At 38.5% G+C, this 23,084-nt stretch overlaps 5 protein-coding genes across 5 annotated transcripts; all 5 read right to left on the reverse strand.

Moving 5' to 3' along the window:
- Window positions 1–99: 99 nt before the first annotated feature.
- Window positions 100–2,225, reverse strand: LOC137727303 (cationic amino acid transporter 5-like). Its single transcript, XM_068466167.1, has one exon. It carries the CDS (start codon window positions 2,058–2,060, stop codon window positions 288–290), a length of 1,773 nt encoding a protein of 590 aa, XP_068322268.1. The 5' UTR covers window positions 2,061–2,225; the 3' UTR covers window positions 100–287.
- A 3,191-nt stretch (window positions 2,226–5,416) lies between these two features.
- On the reverse strand, window positions 5,417–7,708 carry LOC137728472 (uncharacterized). Its single transcript, XM_068467251.1, has one exon. It carries the CDS (start codon window positions 7,706–7,708, stop codon window positions 5,417–5,419), a length of 2,292 nt encoding a protein of 763 aa, XP_068323352.1.
- Window positions 7,709–9,066: 1,358 nt separating this feature from the next.
- Window positions 9,067–11,809, reverse strand: LOC137729400 (uncharacterized). Its single transcript, XM_068468343.1, has 4 exons — window positions 11,651–11,809; window positions 10,121–10,512; window positions 9,673–9,879; window positions 9,067–9,550 (listed from the first exon to the last, which is right to left on the reverse strand). Exons 2-4 carry the CDS (start codon window positions 10,376–10,378, stop codon window positions 9,254–9,256), a joined length of 762 nt encoding a protein of 253 aa, XP_068324444.1. The 5' UTR covers window positions 10,379–10,512; window positions 11,651–11,809; the 3' UTR covers window positions 9,067–9,253.
- A 1,622-nt stretch (window positions 11,810–13,431) lies between these two features.
- Window positions 13,432–16,294, reverse strand: LOC137728663 (proteasome subunit alpha type-4-like). The gene is made up of 2 exons (XM_068467388.1): window positions 16,160–16,294; window positions 13,432–14,321 (listed from the first exon to the last, which is right to left on the reverse strand). Exon 2 carries the CDS (start codon window positions 14,308–14,310, stop codon window positions 13,558–13,560), a length of 753 nt encoding a protein of 250 aa, XP_068323489.1. The 5' UTR covers window positions 14,311–14,321; window positions 16,160–16,294; the 3' UTR covers window positions 13,432–13,557.
- A 216-nt stretch (window positions 16,295–16,510) lies between these two features.
- Window positions 16,511–22,835, reverse strand: LOC137728661 (DNA polymerase eta). The gene is made up of 16 exons (XM_068467387.1): window positions 22,716–22,835; window positions 21,934–22,054; window positions 21,729–21,840; window positions 21,462–21,632; window positions 20,659–20,823; window positions 20,419–20,522; window positions 20,105–20,224; window positions 19,895–20,018; window positions 19,262–19,375; window positions 18,914–19,129; window positions 18,459–18,567; window positions 18,232–18,362; window positions 17,713–17,785; window positions 17,490–17,623; window positions 17,167–17,275; window positions 16,511–17,075 (listed from the first exon to the last, which is right to left on the reverse strand). The coding sequence occupies exons 1-16, from the start codon at window positions 22,789–22,791 to the stop codon at window positions 16,783–16,785; spliced, it is 2,172 nt and encodes a 723-aa protein (XP_068323488.1). The 5' UTR covers window positions 22,792–22,835; the 3' UTR covers window positions 16,511–16,782.
- Window positions 22,836–23,084: the final 249 nt, after the last annotated feature.

Raw genomic sequence — 23,084 nt, forward strand, 5'->3', positions numbered from 1 at the left:
TGTATCGGTGCGCCTTCTTTCTTCCTACTGTGGCAAGGATGCCATGAACCCAGCCTTGTATATTTTAACTTTTGTACGCAGATTAATGCATTTGTTCAGCTTGCATTCTATTTCCAGCATTATTCTGACATTTGATACTCATTTATAAGTAATCATCACATTGCTGCAAGTAGTATAGTTTTGTTTACTGTTACACTAAGAACAATTTTTACTCGGAACACGTTGCATCATAACATGAAAAGAAACTGAAGCAGCATTCATACAAACATTCAGAGAGTGCTATGATTTCAAGGCTCTGCCTTCTCTCTGATATTGCCGCCATCGACTTTCAGGGATTCTGGCGTGTCTTGCTTATGCGCCATATCGTAAGTTGCATGCAGACCAAAGAAGACATAGTAAATAAGCATTACCACAGTACAGATTCCAAATCTTTCAAAAGCTTCAGGACCCAAGGATCCCATAAGGAAGATGTTTGTCGCAATTGACAAGGATGGCAACCAAGGAACCAGCGGAACTCCCCAAACTTTTGGTGACCTTTGTTGAGGTAAAAACACCGCCATCGCCAAAGTCCCAAAGAACCAAAGAGGAACCGTCACGACGTAGCCAACCCAACCATTGGGATTCAGCCCCCAGTAAGCTGAAGTCCCCATTGAGGAAGCAATAATGATCAGCAAGAAACTTGCTAGCTTCCAGAGGTGTTGTTGTGGGGTGATTTCTCTCACATAGTATCTCCTCACTAGAAGTGCGACTGCCATCATCATGAAGATAAAGAGCGTGCTCACTGATAACAGGCTCGCCAAGACATCCAAGCTCGAAAAGAAAGCGATGCAGCCACTTGAGATGGCAATCAAAACTGTAGCGTTTATGGGGGTTCCTGTCTTTGGATGAACAAGAGCAAACCATGGTGGAATCATGTGGGCTCGTGCAATATGAGTGATATACCGTGCCTGTCCAAGTGTCCCAACCAGAAGAACAGTGGTCATTCCCTTAAGTGCACCAAGAGCTACCAGGTACTTGGCCCATGTCATGCCAACGCTTTGAAATGCCACAGAGTAGGCTGCATTTGGGTCTATATCTGTGTATTTCTGCATCATAGGCAGTGAAAGTGCCATTAAACAGTATACGACGGTGATGATTGTCATTGATCCAAGCAATCCGAGCGGTATGTCTCTGGATGGATTTTTTGTTTCTTCGGCCATGGTGGCGATATTGTCAAATCCTCCATAAGCAAAGTAAACAATTGCAGCTGCCTGAAAGACTCCTTTGGCCCCGAAGGGAAAAAAGGGCTTCAAATTCGACGGCTTGGCGTGGACAAACGCTGCAACTATCACAAACAAAATGATAACGTTATTGACTGCAGATGCTATCCAGTTCAAGTAAGAGGTCTTCCTTGTGCTGATCATTGCAATTGTTGCAGCTACTGCTAGTACAGCGACGGCTATCGGGTCCAGCAGATTGAACCCCTCCGCCAGATTTGTGTGGATGCGTAGCGAGTTGGAAGGACGATTCAAGAGCGTTGTGAAGTAAGAAGTCCATGCTCTAGCAACTGCTGCACTTCCGACAATGCTCTCTAGAAGTATGTTTCCTGCTGTTATGAATGCAACAAAGTCCCCCAGTTCTATCCGCAGGTAAGCAAAAGCTCCGCCGGCCACCGGGACTTCTACTGAAAACTCTGTGTAGCAGAAGACAGAGAGCATTGCCGAGATACCAGACGCAACGTAGGACAAGACAATAGCCGGTCCAGCATGCTTATGCGTTTCTTGGCCAGTAAGCACAAAGATGCCTGCACCAATGACCGAACCAAACCCGAACCAGATGAGATCCCACCACGTGAGGCAGCGCTTCATGTCGTTCTCACTTTGCTTCCGAAGCTCCCGAATCTCATCGTTGTCATTCGATCTGCTGAGGAGACGGTTCTTGAACCTGTGGCCTGTTTGCGACAGGGCCGCTCGGTATGTGCTCCAATTCTGAAAGGATTCTTCGGGCAGGAAATCTTGTTTGCTGCATCTCCAGTAACTTCTCGGCTGGACATCTTCACCCACTACTTCCATGGAACCCATTACTCTCTCTTGTCCCTTGTAATTTGCTTAGCACTCAAGGCGCTGTGGAATGCTAGATACTTTTGAGTTCTGTTTAACGTATTGAAGGTCAGTGTGAAATGATAGAATATATGTGAACCAGTCACAAGATTTGGAATCTTGTCAACAACTTGCCCTTGCCATTTCTTTTTAAGTTAAAAGAGGTCCACCAAGCTAGGCTCTAGCGGTCAAAGCGTCAAAATCAAGACCCATTATTATTATTTACTATTGTTATGGAAAAAACTATAATAAATTGATTTTCAATTTCAAAGAAAAAACCATTATATATATGCTTCTTGGAAAAAACACTTCAAATGCGTTTTTAGGATCCACTTTGATTACTAATGATTGATTTCAAAAATATTTTCATCAAAAATCGTTTTCAGTTATTTTAAAAGTACTTCCAAACAAGTCTATCATCGATAAGATTGATATTCAAATATCTTCTTAGAACGTATTGATTTGATCCCATAAGCTGGACCACCACCCCATAGCATGTTGCTGCCAGAAGCCAATATTTCTTCAATTCCCGATTTCAATTCCTATAATTTAGAGACGCCCTTATTAATTTAATAATTTTTATGATCCCACTACTATGAAAAAATATGCTAGACGTGCTCAATTGGGTGAGATTTTTGAATTAGATCGTGCTACTTTGAAATCCGATGGTGTTTTTCGTAGCAGTCCACAAGGTTGGTTTATGCAGAATGCGTCCATAAACACGAAAAATACTAGGCTAAAAATAATAAGCTAAGCGTAAATTGATATGCTGATATTGTAAATAAGGACCAATGAGATAGAAAAAAGAAACTGTAATTTATAAAATTCAGAATTTTTTTTGCTAAAATCGAGCCTAAATCTTTATCTTAGTAAAAATAAATATTACTACAAACGGCAGTATATTATTTTATGGTAGATAAGATAAACAATACCGCTCAAGCAGTGGAATCTGCAGACTAAAAGTAAATGACAATAATGCAAACATTATTCAAGCCAAGTGGCACCGCATAAATATGCCAAGTCATCACAGTAAACAATCCGACAAAACCAGCCCACTCCACTGGATTACCATATTGTCCGCATCATTTGAGTCACTTCAAATAAACAGTTATTATGCAAGCGCGTCGTAATTCAAGTGGTTACGATTATTTATCACCGCATACCAAATCTTACCTTCGATTTCTCGTCCTCACGCTATCGATTGTACGCAACAATGTAAAAGTCAAGAGTTCTGAATGGAGCACGCACAACCTCAGCTTCACTATCAATAATTGAAGGCAGTCGCGTGACAACAACAAACCAAAAAAGTCCAAGTTTGATCCTTCAAAAGCAGAACTAGATTAATAAAAGATGAACCCAACACATAAAAAATAAAGAAGTTTAACGAAAAGCTTATAATACTGTTCATTTTTACGAAAAATTACGTTTTTACACTAAAAAGTCAATCTTGATACTATTTATCGTTGAAACTCAAAGTTTTCAAGTCATTTTTATTAGTTTTTCTTAAAAAAATAAGGAAATAGATCCTCTCTGGATCCCTTCCTCTGAATCCACTAAGTTCGGGAATCCGGACCGTTGAGATTTGATCCAATAGCTACAAACAAGTGCTCACTTTAAAAATCATAATAATTTTAGCCGTTAAATCAAATTTCAATGATCCAGATTCTCGAACTTAATGAATTAGGACAAAGGAATTTGGATTCCTAAAAAAATAACTACATATACTCGAGGAACAGTGAAAAATGTGCAAAGCCAAACGAGTTGGCAGAACTTCATGTCACCTAACACGACTAGATTGGTAAGATATTCTTATATTCGACAGTAACGAATCGAAGACAAAAAGAACATCCTGAACAAAATGTTGAAAACTAACATAGTAAACAAGTCATTCTATTTTTCAAACTTTTTCGGAAGATGACAGTAACAAAAACCTTAAACATGTTAAAAAAAAAAAAAAACAAAAACAAAATTGCCTCAAAATGCCTTTAAATATTTACAAAAAAAATGCCTTGTTGTGTTTAGTTGTGTCTTGATTGTGTCCAAATTATTGACCTGTCTAAACTGTCTGGAGTGTTTTTGCCCATCGAGATGTCCGACACTTTGATACTTCGAAATTGCAGAGCGTCTGTGCAACATAGATCAGGGGTTTAGGGTTTTGGTGGTTCGATTGGGTACTGGATGCTAGATGCTGACATGCTGGTTCGGATTATGATGAAGCTAAAATGGTTTAGTTTTACTTGTGAAAGGGGAAAATGATGAAGACAGAAATTCTCAAATTGCTATTTGACAAAATATTGCAGCAAAGGTGTCACATGAATAAATAGTTAGGTGTAATTTGCCACCTATGGTTACCTCAATTGGCGTAAAAAGATAAATCAAACACATGAATTAACGAAAATTTGAAATTAATTGGGTAATTCAAGTGATTCAAGTGGTGGAATGAATTTGTGGTTATAATTTTAACTTTATTACTCGAATTCAAAGTTCTCCCCTTAAATAAATTAGTAAAGAATACCATTTGTAAATCAAAAAATGAAAATTCACATGACAAGTTGTAAATTGGGTAAATTTTCTGGTGCAAATTCGAAAAATTTCCCCATTTCTTACTAACAAAATTGTTGCGTTTTTTGGTAGATAATAAAAAGTGTCGTTTTGCTAAATGAACCTTGTTAAATGGCACATCACTCATTTAGGCTCTTTAGCCAAAATGGTCTTTGAAATTTGAATAACTCATCACTTTAATTCTTGAGATTTGAAATCAATAGAAAGTGGTTTCTGAGTTTGTCTACCATCAATCATTTTGATCATTCTTTAAAAAATTATGTTAAATAAGGATCAAATGACAAAAATACTCTCAATTTAATAAACAATAGGCCAAAATGGTTTGACAAAAATTGAGAACATTTATGTCATTTTATCCTTATTTAATGGAGATTTTTCAAGAAATGACCAAAATGATTGATGGTGAACAAACTCAATAAACACTTCTATTGATTTCAAATATCAGGTATCAAAGTGAAGAGTTATACAAATCTCAGAGACAATTTTGGCTAAAAAGCCACTCTTTTATTTCGTACTTCTTTTGCGTGCGCAATTACTTTATTACCCTTTTTTCCAACGGAAACAGACCAGAATCTCATATCCAAAGACAAAACAAGAACTTACGAACACAAAAACAAGTCAGATACATTTGCACTCAGTCCATCCCAATCACAGTGCCATGCACGACACCAATCTGTAAAGATCTCAGACATCCCGGAGAGCCCCTAACACAAAATGCAGTTGAATCTCCTCTCACCAAATGTAATTACAAAACCAAACACTCCCTCCCAAAAAACCTAGGACCCTCCACATGTTCCTGAGGACTCAGCAACATCCTTCAATCTCAACGTTACCGCCACTTCTTCGATCATTTTACCCCTATCTCCGACGCCGTCCACGGCCCTGCTGAATCTCTTCAACCATATGTCATAGTCCACAGGATATGGTGTTCCACAGAGACTGTCCACGTAGTCTGCAAATGCCTTGAGGAGAGGTGAAACCTCACCCAGCTGCTGTTGGATCGAACGCTTTGCCCAGCTTGTCTCCCTCCATTGCAAGGTAGATTCGATTGAGTCCTGCTGCTGCATTGTTCCCCCGCTCACGAACAACATAAGGTAAACAAGGCTTTCGGCGTCTGATGATGGACAAAGTTTCCCATGCTGCAGTGCATGAGATGAAGAGAACTGTAGGTTTATAGCTGGACTGTCCCGGTCTTCCAAAACTGCACGGCCCCATGATATTGGAACGTAGAAACCACTGTTTCTTGAACCTTGTTCGTCAACAACACGAATTATGTTTTCCGGACAAATATCACCATGTTGGACATTTGCCATTGTGGCACTTCTTAGAGCAGCTAGGCAGTCTCTGCAGCAGCGAATTGCCTCGTTGGGGGAAAGAGGTCCATCTTGAGAAACAACATATGAAACAGGTTCACCAACTGGAGATGCCACTAGTATTGGCGTCCCACACAACGGATGATCACATCGACCCCCGGGGGTCTGCTTCTTGCAAGGGCCAGAATGCAAAATTCGCCCAGAGGCAATCATTTCCGGCAAATATTTGCTTATAATTCCATGATGCTTGAATATGTTTAGCACTTTTGTTTGCCTCTGCACTTGGTACCAAAGACTCATGTCCTCCCAACAAGGTTCAAGTTTGGTCGGATGTGCGCCAATGTATAAAGTCAACAACTGTGTCGGATAATCTAGACAAACTGCACTATAGAGGTAATGGTTCCCTGCCACCAGAGACTCTTGTACTTGAAAAGTTTTCTGCCCCTGCTGTTGATCTTCCAGCAGCAAAACCTCACCCTGATTAAGCTTTAAACGCGAAGCACTGTGTTTGAAAACTTGACTATTAGTTTGGTCAACTTCAACAATCTCTCCTTGTTGATGACCAGATTGTTGTAGGTAAGGAACCAGACCATTCTCATTCCCACCGAGGCAGAACTCCATCCTACGCTTCTGAAGGCGAAGGCTGTGATTCGAGACTAATGAAGCTATTGACTTCCTTGGCGGTCCATTCCATTGTACAATAGCGTTGTAAGTTGCCAAAAGTACCTGCAGAGTTCCTAGGTCTCCCCAATTTGCATTCCCGAATTTGTTCCATATCCGGTCCACTGGAGACACAGAGACTTCAGCATGGTTCTTGATCCATTCAACCGCAGACTTGTACGGGTTAGTTGAGTTTAATTCGAGTTTACTAAGATCACCTCCAAGTTTAACCACCCCTCCATATCTAGAATCCAGAACCAAAAGGAACACAGAACTGCTCTTTGTAGCTTTAACCTTGCTCAAACACCTAGAAACAAGTATATGAATACCATAAAAGAGGGCTTCGCAGACAACGGAAGCTGATAATTTCAACTCATTTCCTGACAATATATCAGGTTTAAACAGGGCAAACTCCATGATTTGATCCCATTGGACTTGCTGATCACTCCCAATTTTCGATATCAATGCTAAACCACAGAGCTTTCTAAGCCCTCCCCTTGAAATCGCCTTCTCTACACTATAAAACCTGGATCCAAGAGAACGCGGACAAGATACAAATAGCGGAAGCTCACCTCTTTTATGCCAAAATGCATGCCACAAACCACTAACTACAGCATGAAGGAAGTCTTCCAACGCAAGATATTCGTCTTCATTTGGATCACCGGAAACATAAGGTGAGCATGGCATCCGGACAAGTTGCTGAAACAAAACACCCTCCAATGCCACATCAAGCTTGCGCAATTCATCGATCATAAAGGGAGGACCAAAACCAGTTGCTGAATCTTCGCACGAATTCTCCAAAACCCAATCCCCAATACAATCTGTGAACAATTCGAGGTCAACAAGTTTCCTTGAATAGTCCTTTAGCCCCTTGGACACTCTTCTGGAAGAAGAGGCAAACTTGCTTGAAGCTGAAGCGCCGGAATGTGTGGACATAACGGAGTTAGACCTCCGAAAACTACCATTCGAGCTATGGCCCGGAGACAGCAATCCCATATCATTTTGTAGCAAACCAGATGTAAACTTTCTAAAACTTCCACTCAAACTTTGCTCAAAAGACGAATCGAAATCGTTATGTTGATTACCTAATTTCATTGCTAACATTCAACAAAACCCAGAAGCAGGAATACAACAACAACAACGAGCTGATGATTCAGAGTTCTTTGGGGAGTCTGAAACTTGCATTTCTCACAACACAATATATAAAAACATGGTTTGCAATGTCACAACATGGAGATTTGAACCCTCATTGAATTAAAAAAATGTGCAGAAAAAATGAAAGGTGGGGCAAAGATTGAAACTTTACTGAAAACCCAAGAGCATCTAGAGTCCCATCCAGATCTCTGAAGCATTGATGACTGAAAAAGTGGATGGAAATGTGAAAAACATTTGAAAAATGCAGACGGGTTCTTCTCCTCCACCTTAAAAAATGGTTGCTTGTTTTACCAGAGAACAAAAATGGCTGGTTTTTAACCCCAAAAAACGGTTGCTTTTCTTGTCTCTAGTTGTAGGCGTGCTGGTGCATTGGCTTTGGGAGGAGGGTCCAAAAAACTCTCACCACCTCTCAGGAGTCGGTAGGTGAGAAGAGAGAGAGAGAGAGAGAGAGAGAGAGAGAGAGAGAGAGGAGAGAGAGGGAGAGGGAGGGACGGAGGGGGCCTGTAAAGCTGGGATAGCAATAGAATAATAAAAAAGGGAGGAGGGAGGGAGGGAGGGGGAAGAAGCGGCAATGAGCGACAAGAAGCAAAGGGGTTGGAGGCTGAGAGGAACCCAAGTGAGCTTTGTCTATCCCCACAACAATGGGGCAGTCTTGGTAGCTGGCCCCTTTGGTCCCATTGGACCCAGTGACAATGACCACTCTCAAATGTAGTCAGAAACTGAATCAACTTCCGACCCAAAAAGGAAATTATAAAGAAAAAATTCTACATAGTTTTCACTTAAAAACATTCTAATTTTTTTGACAAAATGATATTCAAAACCATTCCAAATTATGGAAGATCAATTCAAATTTTGTTGTAGGAGCAGTTATACCATCTTGACCAACTAGTCTGCTAAATATTTGAACTTAAGTACAAAATAGTGAGTGCATTACTCTGAACAACTTGCATATCATCTCTAATATATAAAAACATTCTTAAGGGTTATAAAGATAAGGAAATATTAAAAGAAAAAGGGATAATATAAAGTTTGAAGAGGGCAAAAGAGGGTCAATTAGAGTCAACTCTTCATCTAGTGATGTATTTTGTGTCATAGAAAATTAGGTAAAGTTCTCACTTTGGGTGGCCAAAATTTGCAGGCTCACAGCTCCCCTTTTTTCCTGTAATCATCAGACAGTTGGAGTGCAAAGTTGTAGGCTTGCTTTATTAACGTGACTGATTTCCGGATTAACCATCACTATCTGAATCTCAGAAAGATCTTAAATTATTGCTAGTTGTTTGCAAAGGAAGCAAAAATGATTGAACCAAAAGCATCTCTTTTCCATTGTAATTTTGCTGCAAATGCTACAGCCTTGATTCAGATGGTACAGAAACAAATTGCACAAACGCACCGCCGGCCAGGTACAAGTTAACGGAATTGCATCGATTATGGGTAAGAGATTACAAGTTAACAGCAGCATCACCGGCGAAAATGCCCCTCAGCAGCTCAGCTTGCTGACTTCTCTGAAGTAATCCATTCTTTTGCAGCTTCTAAGTCGGGAAGGACAACTGCGCCAGATTTCCTCCACTCATCGGCATCAGATGTCTTGAACCTATCCAATAACAATGCATGCATCCCAATACTTGTTGCCGGGACATAGTCTTTGCGCATGCTGTCCCCTATGTGCAGAACCTCGTCCGGTGACAGATTTCCAGCCCTTTCGAGTGCAAGTTCATAAATCTTTGGGTTTGGTTTCTCCACACCTTCTACACCAGAGAACACTCCAAAATCCCAATCGGTTCCCTGAAAAAACCATTGATATGATACAATCAGGATGAGAAAGACATGAAAGCAAACCAAAACTAAGGGATCTGCATACCCAAGTGTCAAGTAATGCTGCTGAAACAGAGATTTAACTAATTTACCTGGTGCACACCCAAGGCTGGAAGAATTACATCTCGATAACGGTATTCTGCATTGCTAATAATTCCAACTTTAAGACCTTGTTCATGGACCCATCTTAGAAAGGGTTGGGAGTCAGGAAAGATGGAATAAGGAGCAGAGGAACCAAAGGATGCATATATACGTCGGAACACTTTCTCAAATGTCTCCTCATCGTAATGATATCCAGCCTATTATAAAAAATAAAAAAAAGATGTCCATTTCACAATTCATTATTAAGAAAATTATTCGAGAAAATTTGTTGGAAAGTCCTAGCTGATACTATTTATTGTCTAAATTCTATTAGGGGGATGATGTTCTCAGTTTTCTAGATTAGCAAGTTCTGTTAGTTATTTAGAAGCACCACAAAACCTTGGCATCAGATACACAGAGAACTGGATCAAGATCGAGAACCCATGTCAAATATCTTACCCTTATAAAGGAGTCTCTGACACAAGTTTTCCACCATACGATGTTGGGCATTTTCGCAGCATGCCCGAAACATGGATACTTGGTGGCCATGTCTTTATATGCATATTTGAAGCCCTCATGCACCCTTTTGTAGTCAGGGCATTCCAGCCCTACAGCTTTGGCTGCCATGCAATAGTAGTCACCAAGCTCCCCCTTGTAAGCTAGCAATGTGCCAGTAACATCCACAGTAATGCACCGCAACTTTGACAACAATGACATTGTAAAACTGTTTTGTAGTGAATCCCAAAAAATGAACCACTAAATGCCTATACAGGAACTTTCAGTATACGTTGGGATCAAAGCACCAAATATTGATGCAGTCAACCAACCTCTTCAAGGAGTTCCAGTTATCACTGCATTTTCACAGTAGATTTATTAGGTTATGATGTGAACGTTCCAATTACAGATACTTAGTACTGTCAAAATAGCATCAGATTCAGATTTGTAATCCTGCGGCGTTTATCTTATAGCATTACTGTCATCAGACTCGGAATTCTATACAGAGATGAAAACAACTCAAACAAATTACAAACACTCCATGAATACCACCCCGTCTAAATATCATTCTTTTCTTCTTTCTTCCTAGTACAAATAAAACTAAGATGAATTTCCTACTTATGCATTGCTTCTTGGTCTACAAAACTGGAATGGAAAAAGATGACCTGCGTCAGCTATATCTACATTTCCTACTTATACATTGCTTCTTAGTATACAATAACAAAAAAATGTAAAAGGCACTGCTTCTCAGTTTCTAATAACATAAAAACCCCGCAAACATAAATCGGAATCAGATACAGATGCAGATCACAATCACTAATTACAAAATTACGAAGGACCAAAGCGAGTTAGCCCTTCGCCGGACACCCTTCAACAAATGACAGATGTAACAAATGCTATAAATCAAGATCAAACGATTTCTGAGTTGCATAGTTAATAGCATTAGATACTTCGTCAAAGGCACACTTAAAGCAATAATCAAACAGATAATACATCCTATGTTTTGTTTTTACATAGCATCTTGATGATAACAAAATGCCCTTCCCCCAACATATAATTTTAGATTTACAAAAGCATTAAAGGATGAATCTGTAACAAATCCAACTACTATATCAGACTTCCAACTTACCCAGATGCCCAAATCACACCAAATTTTATCTGTATCATCAAAAGTTTAGCCTTTCTGTTCATCCCCAATCACCACAACTAAAAAATTACGAACTTGCCGTAAAATGCAGATATTCCAATCCATTTAATTTTAATGTTCTAATTTTTCAAGAAACATCCAATATAAAGCACTCCAACAAAAGATTCCAAGCAAAGATTAAAACCGAATAAATTAATAAACACATCAGATTCTGACGGATATAGAATAATCAGAGAAAATGCAGCTTTAAAAAAATTATGAGATACCAACCAAATCAAACTCAAATTTCCACCAAAATAAATTAATAAAATAAAAAATACTGCGCAAGAAGAGATTTTGAAGCTTACCCAGATGCCGAAATGGGCGAGAGAATCTGAATTAGGAGAAAACGCAAAGCCGTTTATGGTTATAGAGCTTCAGCTGCACGTTCATGGAGAACGAGGAAATAAATAAATCAGTCACCTTCCTAGCTTCTCAAGCGGATTACATCACATACAGCAGGCGCAGTTAATTGTAATCTGCGTCCGCGGATTTTGGTTGACTGCTTTATTTCTTGGTTTTAAAATTTTCACCCCGCACTTTTACTATTTGTTTCTTTTCGGCCCCTCCTGCTGACTTGCCGTGTGACTTTGTTTTTTTCAAATTGACAAAAAATAAATGTCTTTTCAAAATTATATTTTCTGATGTTTTGAGATTTATCCGAAAATCTTGGTCAAGTTTTTCTTGACAATGCGGCATTTTAGATTACATGTTAGATACTTAATTATGATTGACTCATATAATTTGAATTTTTATTTTTTGTCCGATATCGTTGTATTCATTAAAGCAATAAACTTGTAAATAACGGGAAAGTTAAGCAGAAATTGAAAGGGGCATTTTTTTTTCTTGATATAACTATATAGTTGTACTAAGGAGTGGAGGAAGAAATTTGTATCGAACTCGCCATTTACGAGATTCGAACTTAAAACATTTCATTTACAAGTAAAGATGAATAGTATTAGACTGTACATTATTGTTTAAGCATCAAAACATTGAGAATTCCAATTAATATGGTTCAACTTCCTCTCTAATTGGAAACGACTCAAGAAAAATGCTAAGAAGACTCGCTTAAAAGTGGAACTCTTTATGGAACCTTTGTCGCTTCATATTTTTTACATAATATTTTATAATGCTGCCACAAAAAATTAATTGAAATGGTAAAGAATCCGTAGAAAATTTCACTTTGATATATTAAACATAATATAATTTCCTCTTGTATTTACTATTTAGTGGAAACATATGCTTAGGAATAAATAAAGCTGTCACACATTTTCTGCCATGATTTGGAATCTGATTGCGATGTGGCAAAAGATAAACTATTAAAGACTAAAGTCCCGATTTCTCATAGGTGACCAAAAATATAAATAAAAAAAGAAGTTTAGGAGTTGCAAGTATAAATAAATGAAATCCGAGGGTCTTAGTGAAAAGTTGAAAACTATGGACGCTCGCGGGCTGGTTTGGGTTGCCTGTGGTATTGTGCACCGGGAAAACATGTTCCACGCATTCCCGGTTTCTGGTTTTTGGTCCATCCAAAGTTTCGAGACCAAAACTCGGCGTTTGGTGGCACTTAATGCGAAACCTGAAAATTAATCAGGCACCTAAAGTTAATAGGACTTTTGTCCCGGACTCTTTTCAAATCACTTTATTTTATTTGCAGATGATGCTTTAACGCAGTGCAGATTACAAACTTGGCGTTTTGACAAGAATGGTATCAGTTTTTTGTTCGTAATGCGTATTTTGGCTCGCTATCGAGAACAAGTACAGATACAAAATGAAGCGGATCTGTCTACTGTATGTTGTCAAGATGCACTACGTACCTGCTCGAGTTATGACTCATTTGAAAATACTTTTAAAATGACTTAAAATGTTTTTTGAGTTCTAAAGCACTTCAATTGCTTTTTAGAAGAAGCACCAAATATATGTTCCTTGCAAAAAGTACTTAAGGTGTTTTTCCACGATGCACGTAAATTTTTACTAAGAATTGATTTCAAAAATATTTTCACCAAAAACGCTTTCAGTCATTTTAAAAACACTTCCAAACGAGCCCTTAATCACCGGAAGAGAGCTTATTCAAGATGCCTCATGTCTGTGTGCAAGAGCCAAAATCCATCATATGTTTTAGAAGAAAGTCATACAAAGTGAGGAAACATGCAATTCAAATGTTATAATGCCAAAACATTGTCTGAAAATCACGTCTAATTGGAACAAGGAAAAGCTAAGAGGCCTCGGCGGCAGGTTGAGTCACTCCACTCTTCACCAACAGTTTGCTCAGTGCATTTGGGGAGCACACCTGGTACTTCACTTTACCCGAAGGCAAGACAAAGACTTCCGCCAACTCGAGCTTATCGGATGTCAGGCTAGTGCTGTCCATTGTCTTGCTCAGCACCTTCAGCGCAAGCTCAACTGCCTCTTCTCTTGTTATTTCATCCTTGTAGTCCTGTTTCAGCATTGACTGTGCCGCCTGGTTGTTTGCCCCAATGGCTGCAGCCTTCCAACCGCCATAGTTTCCACTTGGGTCGCTCATGTACAGCTGAAAACCGTAGTTTTTATCCCAACCTGCAAACAGAAACGAAACGCCAAATGGGCGGAGCCCACCAAACTGCGTGTAGCCTTGTTTGGTGTCACACAGAGATTGGACTAGTTGTTCAACAGGCATTGGCTCTTGGTAAGCAAATGTGTAGCGCTGTGCTTGGACCCTGGCTGTGTTGATCAAGATGTTGGCATCAGACATTATCCCAGCCACTGCACATGCGACATGATCATCAATCTTGTACATCTTCTCTGTTGATGTAGAGGTCTGAAGAAGCTTGGAAGTCACCTTCTTTTCACCTACCAACACAACTCCATCTCTCGACAATATCCCAATTGCGGTCCCTGCGTTTCCAATGGCCTCCATAGCATACTCAACTTGGTAGAGACGACCTTCAGGAGAGAAGATCGTCGTGCGGCTGTCATACCTTCGAGACATTTGATATCAAACTGAAGTATGTAAAACAATGAAACTGATTAAATACCAGCTCATAAGAAGTATCAATGGCAATTATCAAAGTTTATTTAAGAACATGGAATTACAAATGAAATTTCAGGAATTAAACGAGTCAGGAATGCATCCAATAAACATGTCAATCTTCAGAAATAGTATCTATAGAAACAATGAAAACGTATTCGAACAAATTGAAATGGCTCTTCGAATAAACCCTACAGTGGAAAGGAAGAAAATAATAGTTCTTGTAGCTTCAAGTTAATAAAGTTAAAATAATTAAAACAGAACATATATCAGTAACATCACTTTTTCCAATGGTGTGCACTCAAATTTGGACTCAAAGGGGTAAACTTCTCACAAAGTAGTCAGATTTAGAAATGATATATAAAAGACTGAAATTCACTACAAGTTTTTGCGGCTGCATTTTGACTCTAGCCGCAAAGAGTTCCTGCTTGTTCCCAACAGCTGAATGAACATGAAGGTTCCAAACAAAATTGCATACATTTATACTACTGAAACTTTATGTCGCTAAAAGTTCAAAATGTGGTAATATTTCCACCCCTTTTTCTCTTTCCATGGACTGGGAATACAGTTAACATTGGTCAAAATTAAAGTATATTAACCCATATTTTAATAATTAGGTATGTGTCTGCAAATATTCTAACTTCCTAACAAACAGACGTAAATAACGATCTAGCATTGTCCACTTTCAAGTTACTATCTGCCGCAATCACTAATACTTGCAGTAAGAAAGTTACTATCCACTCTTTAAGACCATTGCTCAACTACAGGGGCAACAGTTCACGTACTATGTACCAGAGGCAAACAAGTTTTACAGCAGCAGAAAAATCACACTAATTTCCACATTCAGTAAAGATATTGTAAGTTGTAACGTGACCCGTCAAAGAAAAAGGTTTAATTTTATACGGCATCAATACACATCTTGACACAATGGACAAGGCTACTGGGTCAATCATAAGCAGAGTTTAGGCGTAGACTACTTCTGAGCATAACTAGAAAAGGAAAAAAATGGAACTAGACCAAAACCAATAAACCTGATATTAACTTAATTTACGAGAAGATTCTACTTTAAACTTGAAACTATAAAAATTGATATCAGTATCCACTATCCAGGCTAAAACCCTAGACCTTAATTACAACCATAGCTTATTTCCAGTCTTTTCTGACTCTAATTTCCTTCCAAAACTATCGGGAATCAGTCAAAAATACTACAAGTCCTGTAGCAGTAGAAAACTCGTACTAATTTCCACATCCAATGAAGATACTGTAACTTAACCATTCAAGGAAACAAATTGAGTTTTATTTAGCACCATCGACGAATCAGCAAGGCCGACAAGCCTACTGAATCAAGAACAAGCAACGTTTAAGCATTGACTACAAAGTCGAAAGGAAAGCATTGGAATTAGAATCACAACCAATAAACCGGATTTTCGCTAAACATACGAAAAGATTCTGCTTCAAAACCAAAATGATGAAGAATTGATCTCACTATCAAAGCTAAAGTGCCGAAATTCTCAGGAAAGATCAAAACACTATCAAAATATGACCTAGAAAAACCAGAGAATAACAAAAAGCTTCATCTTTTACCTTATTCAACTTCTAAAAAACTCACAAAAAGAACCCAGTAAAAATTGTCACTAATTCCTCCTAAACGCCGAGTAATCCGACGGATTGAAAACAAATAGACAGTACCCTGCTGTGGTTCTCTCTCTACAACCCCAGAAATTTAGCACGAATCTACCATGAAAAGAAATGCGTATGTAAATTCAAGACACAAAAATTCAGATATTTCAAAGAGAGAAGAGAAGCGGACCTGATTGGGTAGATCTTGAGGAATAGAGAATCGGAGATAGTCTGAGAAGCACGAAATCGGGGAGAGAGAGAGAGAGAGAGAGAGAGAGAGTGGTGAATCAACCATGGAAGGTGTTTGTATAGTCTCTCTCTCTCTCTCTCTTCTCTTGTCTTGCGCAAAAGGTTAGTGCACATCAATCAATCTGGGCCGTTGGTTTAAAGCACGACTTGGATCAGCCCAAATTTATACCCGACCCTTTATTTTCGACCCGTTATGTTTAGTATTTTTAAAGAGTCCCGTACCGTTTTCTTGATTTACAGATAGAAAGAATACGTTAGTATCGAATTTGCTAACCACAAAATTCAAACCTAAAATCTCGTACTTACAAGTAGATCCGATCACCAACTTTCGGTTATTTATTAAATTTAACATCGGGTGGAAGATAAGTAAACTATACTGTGCTTATAATGTTATCAGCAAAGCTGATGTGGTCCAAGGAAAGATACAAGTGCACTATAATATACACAAGGCACTGCCAAGAGCTACCTTAAATCTGTAAGGTTCTTAGGTTCTCTCAGATTCTATACAAGTATTTACTAATTACTTAGATTTAAATACAGCAATGTGCAGAACGACATCATATACTATGCGTTCTTGGTTGGTGAGAAATAATGAGCAATACTGGAACCCCGTTTTACTACATTATGCCGCTTGTGAGGCCGGAGCAAGGCACGAACTTCTTGTTGTATTTCCGGTGGCAGCTCATCGATGACAGAGGGGTCAATCTCATCGACATTGTAACTCCATGATGCTCCTGTTCTTTGTTCAATTTGAGATGAACCACCCACAATGGAAGCCCCAGCTTCTTCGAAAGGTCTTTCTTTTGGCAGCTCAGATTGATTACTATCCAAACTGCTATCATTTCTAGACTGGGAGCCTGCAATATAACTCAAGTTTAGCAAGAGAGGCAAGGACGAGTCTTAATATTTTCGATTTTAAAGCGAGACAGTGGCAGGACACAAATTTACCAACAGATAGCGGTGCTTTAACATCTTCAGTATTTTTAACACGTTCTGGCTTTTGTGGAGCGGAATATGGATCTTGATTCTTAAAGAATCTCAATATCGAAGATGTTCCCTGCCATACAGTATCATCATAAAGTTAAGCCAAATCTTCTACAAACCCAACTTCCCATATACGAGCACTTGATGGCTAAAAAACAGGAAGACGACTACTTTGTTGCAAAATATATTCATTCTTCTTCATCCTAGATTTTAGGTAGCATTCATGACATTATTGCAATGCCATAGACAAAAATGAATTAAAGAGATGGTAAAAATGATTTAAGAACCTTGTCTTTCACTGCTTTTCTTTTCTGCTCCTGTCTATTGGAACTAGGCACGTTAAATGTAATAACACATGGTTCTTCCCCATAATTAATGTTCATCTGTCGACTTTGATTCATTTGTGAGCAGTGCTCGCTTCCTGCATGGATATCCTTAATTATACAGACAGAAGGAAAAGAAAAGCAGTAGGTGGGATAACCAAGAGTTACATCCTGTGCAAGATACTACCTGAGGTCGACAAGGGTACAGATTCTTGGGTGAATTCATCTTGTATTTGATTTTCTGAAGAGCAACATGGATTCTGCAAATGAAAGAGTAAATCATGATTCTCATATTCCCGAGCAGAATCGTTTCATAGGAAATGATGACAAATAAACGACTAAGCATGCAATTAAATCATTGTAATTAGCATCGCACAGCATAGTATAATTATCATATAAAAATAGTGAAAATACGAGAAGTGCTATTTTCCAGTGAAGTAATGCCATGGAAAGTAACTAAATTAAACACAACTGAGAAAGTGGGTAAAAAGAAAGTAAAGCAACTGTAGATTGGAAACTGAGGCCACAAGAGAAGAGTTATAATGGAGTCAATCTCATAGTCAGTTGAAGCACAGAGAATCTAAAGATGATATATTTCCGCCCATAAGACACAATTACTATTAAATCTCATAGTATATACATTCTGGTTGCTTAGATTTCAGGTGCACAATTAAACGTAAACCTCAAAAAAAAATAATTGAAAAACCTGGTCATTCAACAAATCCTTTTTGTCTTCCAGTTGATCCGAACTAGGCACAGCATGCTTGATCGTGGTTTCTTCACCAGGGAACTCAATCTGTGGCTTAGTTACATTCACCTCTAGGTTGCTTTCTTTACCTAAATCCACAATTCGCTTCCATCAGAGTGATTAAGACTGATTTGAAACTATATTTAGTAATTACACACAAAGGACAACTAGGAGACTGGAAATACCTGCAGGTGACAGAGGATCAGCTTCTTCAAAAATGGTATCCTGTGTTTGCATTGTCGAAGAGCAAGACGTATGATTGCCATGAAAGTATTTCGTGATTGAAGCTGTTCCCTGCAAGATGACATATCCACATAGTAAATACGATGCTATAAAAAAATGGATTTCATTTGTCCAAATACTTCTTTTCTGATAGAATAGTTCACTTTCTTTAATATGCTAATATTCTGAAGCATCAACCAGCAGATAATGATCGCAAATGTTACAAGGCGTTTTGAGAAAAAAGAATCAATATCTAACGGTTCTTGTAAAGTTCTTTCGGGCATGCTGCAAATGACCATTTGGAAGTGTTTTAAGCGGTTGTAAATAGGGCAGAGAGACCTAGAAATCAAAGTGGAAAGGTAGAAACAATGGATGAACCATACACTATATACTAGGAACCAAGTTTGGTAAAACTTACAGATGGTATAGGAACAATTTTACTTGCTGAAACAGAAAGTGACGTTATTCCCCATTGGTTGTTTTGATTTCCTTGTATTTTGGCTGTGTATGATCCCAAGTATTCTCGTAATGCAGCTTGAAATAGACTAAAAGCATCCTCTTGTATCTTGGCAGTCCCATACCTTAAGGGACAAGACTTCGAAGGAAACTTCTTATGTGAATCTGAATCACTTGCCTGAAGGGTAAATCATGGTCAGAACAAAGCAAAATGGAAAGAAACCATACCCAAAATTTAAGAGTATCTCCACTGGTAGGGGAAAATTTAATGGTAAAAAAGAGAAGGTTCGAATACAAAACAGATAGGTACCTTGTATGCAGTACCATGCATCATTAGTGTGTGAGCTATCCTTTTGTTCTGGTCCAAGTCTGATTGAAGACGTTCACTCAATTCCTCACAAAGTTGATTAAGCCAATGCTGAACCTGCAAAGAACCAAAAACCTGGTATGACGACCAATGAAGAGAATATATTATAGAAGCCCCTTTCATTCCATGTGTAACACAATGAGGAATTTCCCACATCCCCTTAATTTTGGTAAATATATGATTACTTGAAATAAAACTGAAATTTTGTTATGCTCGAATACCTATAAGTCACATTAGCCATTTCTGCATGCAATTTCTTGCGATTGTGTCATTTCAAATGAGACTATGAGAGAACCATAAGTCTGAAAAACTGTAAACCAGTGAGTGCAGAGTTCCAGTACAACAAAGAATGTGCGCAGCTGAATTAAATAGTGACATTCATGTAACTTCTCATGATGCTTATATTGAACTAAAAATTTTCAATAGAAGCAAGGAGACTTGGCATATTTACATTTCCCATTAGTTGAGTGACATTTACAAGATTAAATCCCATGATGGCCTAGTACGTGAGATCAAAATCATTCACCGCTAGTGCAAGCTACAAAGCGAATTTGTCTATTGGAGAGCATTACTTACAGAAGCAATCGTCTTCAAAGCCTGAGGTCCAGGAAATGTCTTCCCAGAACCATGGCTTTTCGGAAGAAGGCGCCCCTCAACTTCTTCCCCGCTGACCCCTCTAGCAATATTCCATAACCAGGTACTGTGATTCATGAATTATGTAGAGATCAGAAATGAGATCATGACAAGTTGTCATTCAAAGAAAATAATTCAATGATAGGTAGTCACCCGGTATTGATTCCATAGAGTTCTTGTAGTTTTGCCTCTGAAAACTGCAAAAGGTCACCAACAGTGTTAATACCCAGGTCACTTTGTAATGAACTCCCCAACTTTCCTCCAAGCTGCTTCCTGAAAACAAAGATTTCTTTACAACTATGCACTGTTTATTGGGAAATATAAAACTAAGAAACATATAATTAAATCTGGTTTTATTTTGTTCATGCTTCAAGCAATGTAGTTTTGCAATGCAGGTTGTAGTCACGTAATGGGCATATCATTTTGACACAAATCTTTTATTCCGGGTAGAACAATCTAAAACTCACATTTTCTTAATTGGCAAGGGATCTAGCAATCCTTTTACAGATGAGAACGGAACAATAGTTTGTTGCGCAGGTTTATTCATACCACTTGCAAGTTTAGCCAGCATCTGATAACAAATCACACATAGTTGATGACACAAAAATCAAAATTCGTCATAAGGGTAAGTGTCCTTGACAACATGATAGTCCACAAAGGAAAACAAAATTAGAAAATTTGAGACTAAGGACCACTTTGGTTTCTACCTTATTATGAGCAATGCCAGCTGAACAAGTAAATTCAGTCTCCTTCAACACTTGCAACCTGAGTTCTGCAACAATGAGTGCCCCACAAGCTAATAGTTTATCACGTCGATCAACACTGCTCCTGCAAAGCCATTTTTGCACATTTTCTTTGGCATCACTGCTGTCCTGAATGAACCCAATTTCAGTATTATAACAGATTTCTAATGCAAGATGAGCATATATAAAACTAGAGGATCGAATAATCCTGCTTTTGAATAAACAACGTTAATAATAAAAATTGAGAAGCAAAATTAGGCCTACTAGAAATTTTCAGAAAGTACACCATTATCCCCAAGTTCATTACCTAAGCTAAAACTTCTATACTATACTAAATAGTCAAAAACTGAATAAAAATAAACACAAACTCCAACACAAAGGAATAAATGCAGTAAGAGACTCAAAAATGGTGTGTAAATGGATTTTAATCTGGGTATGTAAATGTTTAATATTACGTTGTTCTATTCTGCTTCATGGTGCATGTTAGAGAGAGAGCTAAGAGGATGGAAAGAAGAAAGATAATCAAGAATCCAAGATCCATGTAAAACGTTAATGTTCCCTGAACTATTGATATATCCTGCTACTCCAAACACGCACAAATAAAAGAAAAAGAGACCAACTAAACATGTTCATCATGTTATCTCATAAGGGAATTGGAGACATATTATCTCTGCCAACTTATGCTATTTATGATAATTCAAATTGACACTACGCATTAACATTAAAAATAAACATAATTCATTGACATGTGTTAAGTTTTAACTAACCTCGCTTTGAAGCCCCAAAACATGCGACTTGAGAGCTTCCTCTTCAATTACTTCCAAGCTCTCGGGAGGAGCTTCCGCTAACATGGTTTCTGCTGCATCAGTAAGATCAAGATACACTTCGTCAATTGATGCCCTCTCACATCGACCCTTCATTGCCAGAATAGAAACCACCTACACAAAATAAGTTCACTATAAGTACAATTCTCTTAGAGAGTCGCTAATGATAAGAAATCCATAAGACATTAATGTCTCTCAAACCATAGAGACCTCTGATCCCGCATTGCGGTATGTGCTCAGGTCAGCTTTACCACGAGCTACTGGGACTTGGACCAGCTGAATTTGTGGGCAAACTTGCTTCGACTCAGAACCTCGCATCGAACTGAAAATCATGCCTCAGTTGTAGACTTGACACAAAAAAACCTTTTTGTTTATAAAAAAGGCACTAGAAGTTGTAACAAGAACACTATTATACCGTTTCACACCACATTTTCGGGCCTCATAGCTGACAGCAATCAAGGCCCCACCTTTCCAGGCGTTATACTGTACCACAGCTGTTGGTAAGCCCCTTAAATCTGGTTGTTTCCTTTGCTCCACTGTAAGTGAGATAGACGATATGACTCCACGACAAAACCATGGATACAATTCTAAGATTTAGCGAAAATGGGGCCGTAAGAAGAGAAAAATTCTCCCAACAGTGTTAACAGCATTTAATGAAATGTCCCAAGATAATGTGTAAGTTATATAATAACGACTTATCCTAATTTATCTGAACGGAATTAAACGGGTGTGTGGAAGCATTTTCCAATTTCCATAAGCTAATCAGTTCAACAACAACAACTTTAATCCCATAGAGTAAGGCAAATTCCCTTCTCAAGTCGGAAAATGTTTCATTTCTACGTGTTATTCATTGTCTACTAGTTTTCGGCCAGCCTGTGAAACTTCAAGAGTTTACAACAATCAACAATTCACATTGACAAGATTACATTTCAGCATTGTTCTGCTCAGAAAGGCGAAATCGGTCTCAATTTTCTCGATCAAAGGCCGGAAAGCTATGGTTTTTAGTAATTACATCACAATTTAATACCAATTAACCAAAAACTCACATGGGAGTATCTAAAGACTGCATTTTTTTTACTACCATTTATACATTTCCAAACCCTAACAGTCCCCATTAAAAATACAATTACAGACCCAGAGAGAGAGAGAGAGAGAGAGAGAGAGAGAGAGAGAGAGAGAGAGGAGAGAGAAAGGGACCTTGAACGTAGAAGCAGTCCATGTCGACGTGAGCAATGACTCTGGAATCAGAGGTTTCAGGCCTTGCCACCGGCATTTTCTTCTCTCTTCTTTTTCCCTCCAAATCCAATTTCCTCCAGTAATAGTGTACGACCGGCAAAGATTGTAGTGGGCGTAAGTTAGTAAAGACGCCATTTGTCTAAAGGGCGCACAAGGTTTGCTCTCTCACATTGCCTTTGGGCTTTATGGAAAGCTTCAGCATTCAGACTACTTGGGCTTGAGTGGGCCCACGAAATATTGCAAACGTCATGGTCTGAACTAGGGTGTGATATTCACACAATCTATTTTACTTTTCACACACTCTTTTAATTTTCGAATATCGGATTGGAT

Source organism: Pyrus communis, chromosome 3 (genome assembly GCF_963583255.1).
Source record: "Pyrus communis chromosome 3, drPyrComm1.1, whole genome shotgun sequence".
Lineage (NCBI taxonomy): Eukaryota > Viridiplantae > Streptophyta > Magnoliopsida > Rosales > Rosaceae > Pyrus > Pyrus communis.

What these genes read in the sequence shown, in the direction of transcription:
- LOC137728472 (XM_068467251.1), bottom strand. Translation starts at nt 7,708, where the DNA reads ATGAAATTAGGTAATCAACATAACGATTTCGATTCGTCTTTTGAGCAA.
- LOC137729400 (XM_068468343.1), bottom strand. Translation starts at nt 10,378, where the DNA reads ATGTCATTGTTGTCAAAGTTGCGGTGCATTACTGTGGATGTTACTGGC. An exon ending in TCAGAGACTCCTTTATAAGG is followed by an intron (nt 9,880 to 10,120) that starts GTAAGATATTTG and finishes TTTTTATAATAG; the next exon opens with GCTGGATATCATTACGATGA. An exon ending in CAGCCTTGGGTGTGCACCAG is followed by an intron (nt 9,551 to 9,672) that starts GTAAATTAGTTA and finishes TGGTTTTTTCAG; the next exon opens with GGAACCGATTGGGATTTTGG.
- LOC137727303 (XM_068466167.1), bottom strand. Translation starts at nt 2,060, where the DNA reads ATGGGTTCCATGGAAGTAGTGGGTGAAGATGTCCAGCCGAGAAGTTAC.
- LOC137728663 (XM_068467388.1), bottom strand. Translation starts at nt 14,310, where the DNA reads ATGTCTCGAAGGTATGACAGCCGCACGACGATCTTCTCTCCTGAAGGT.
- LOC137728661 (XM_068467387.1), bottom strand. Translation starts at nt 22,791, where the DNA reads ATGCCGGTGGCAAGGCCTGAAACCTCTGATTCCAGAGTCATTGCTCAC. An exon ending in CTCTATGGAATCAATACCGG is followed by an intron (nt 20,019 to 20,104) that starts GTGACTACCTAT and finishes CATGAATCACAG; the next exon opens with TACCTGGTTATGGAATATTG. An exon ending in AGGATTTGTTGAATGACCAG is followed by an intron (nt 17,786 to 18,231) that starts GTTTTTCAATTA and finishes TTTCATTTGCAG; the next exon opens with AATCCATGTTGCTCTTCAGA.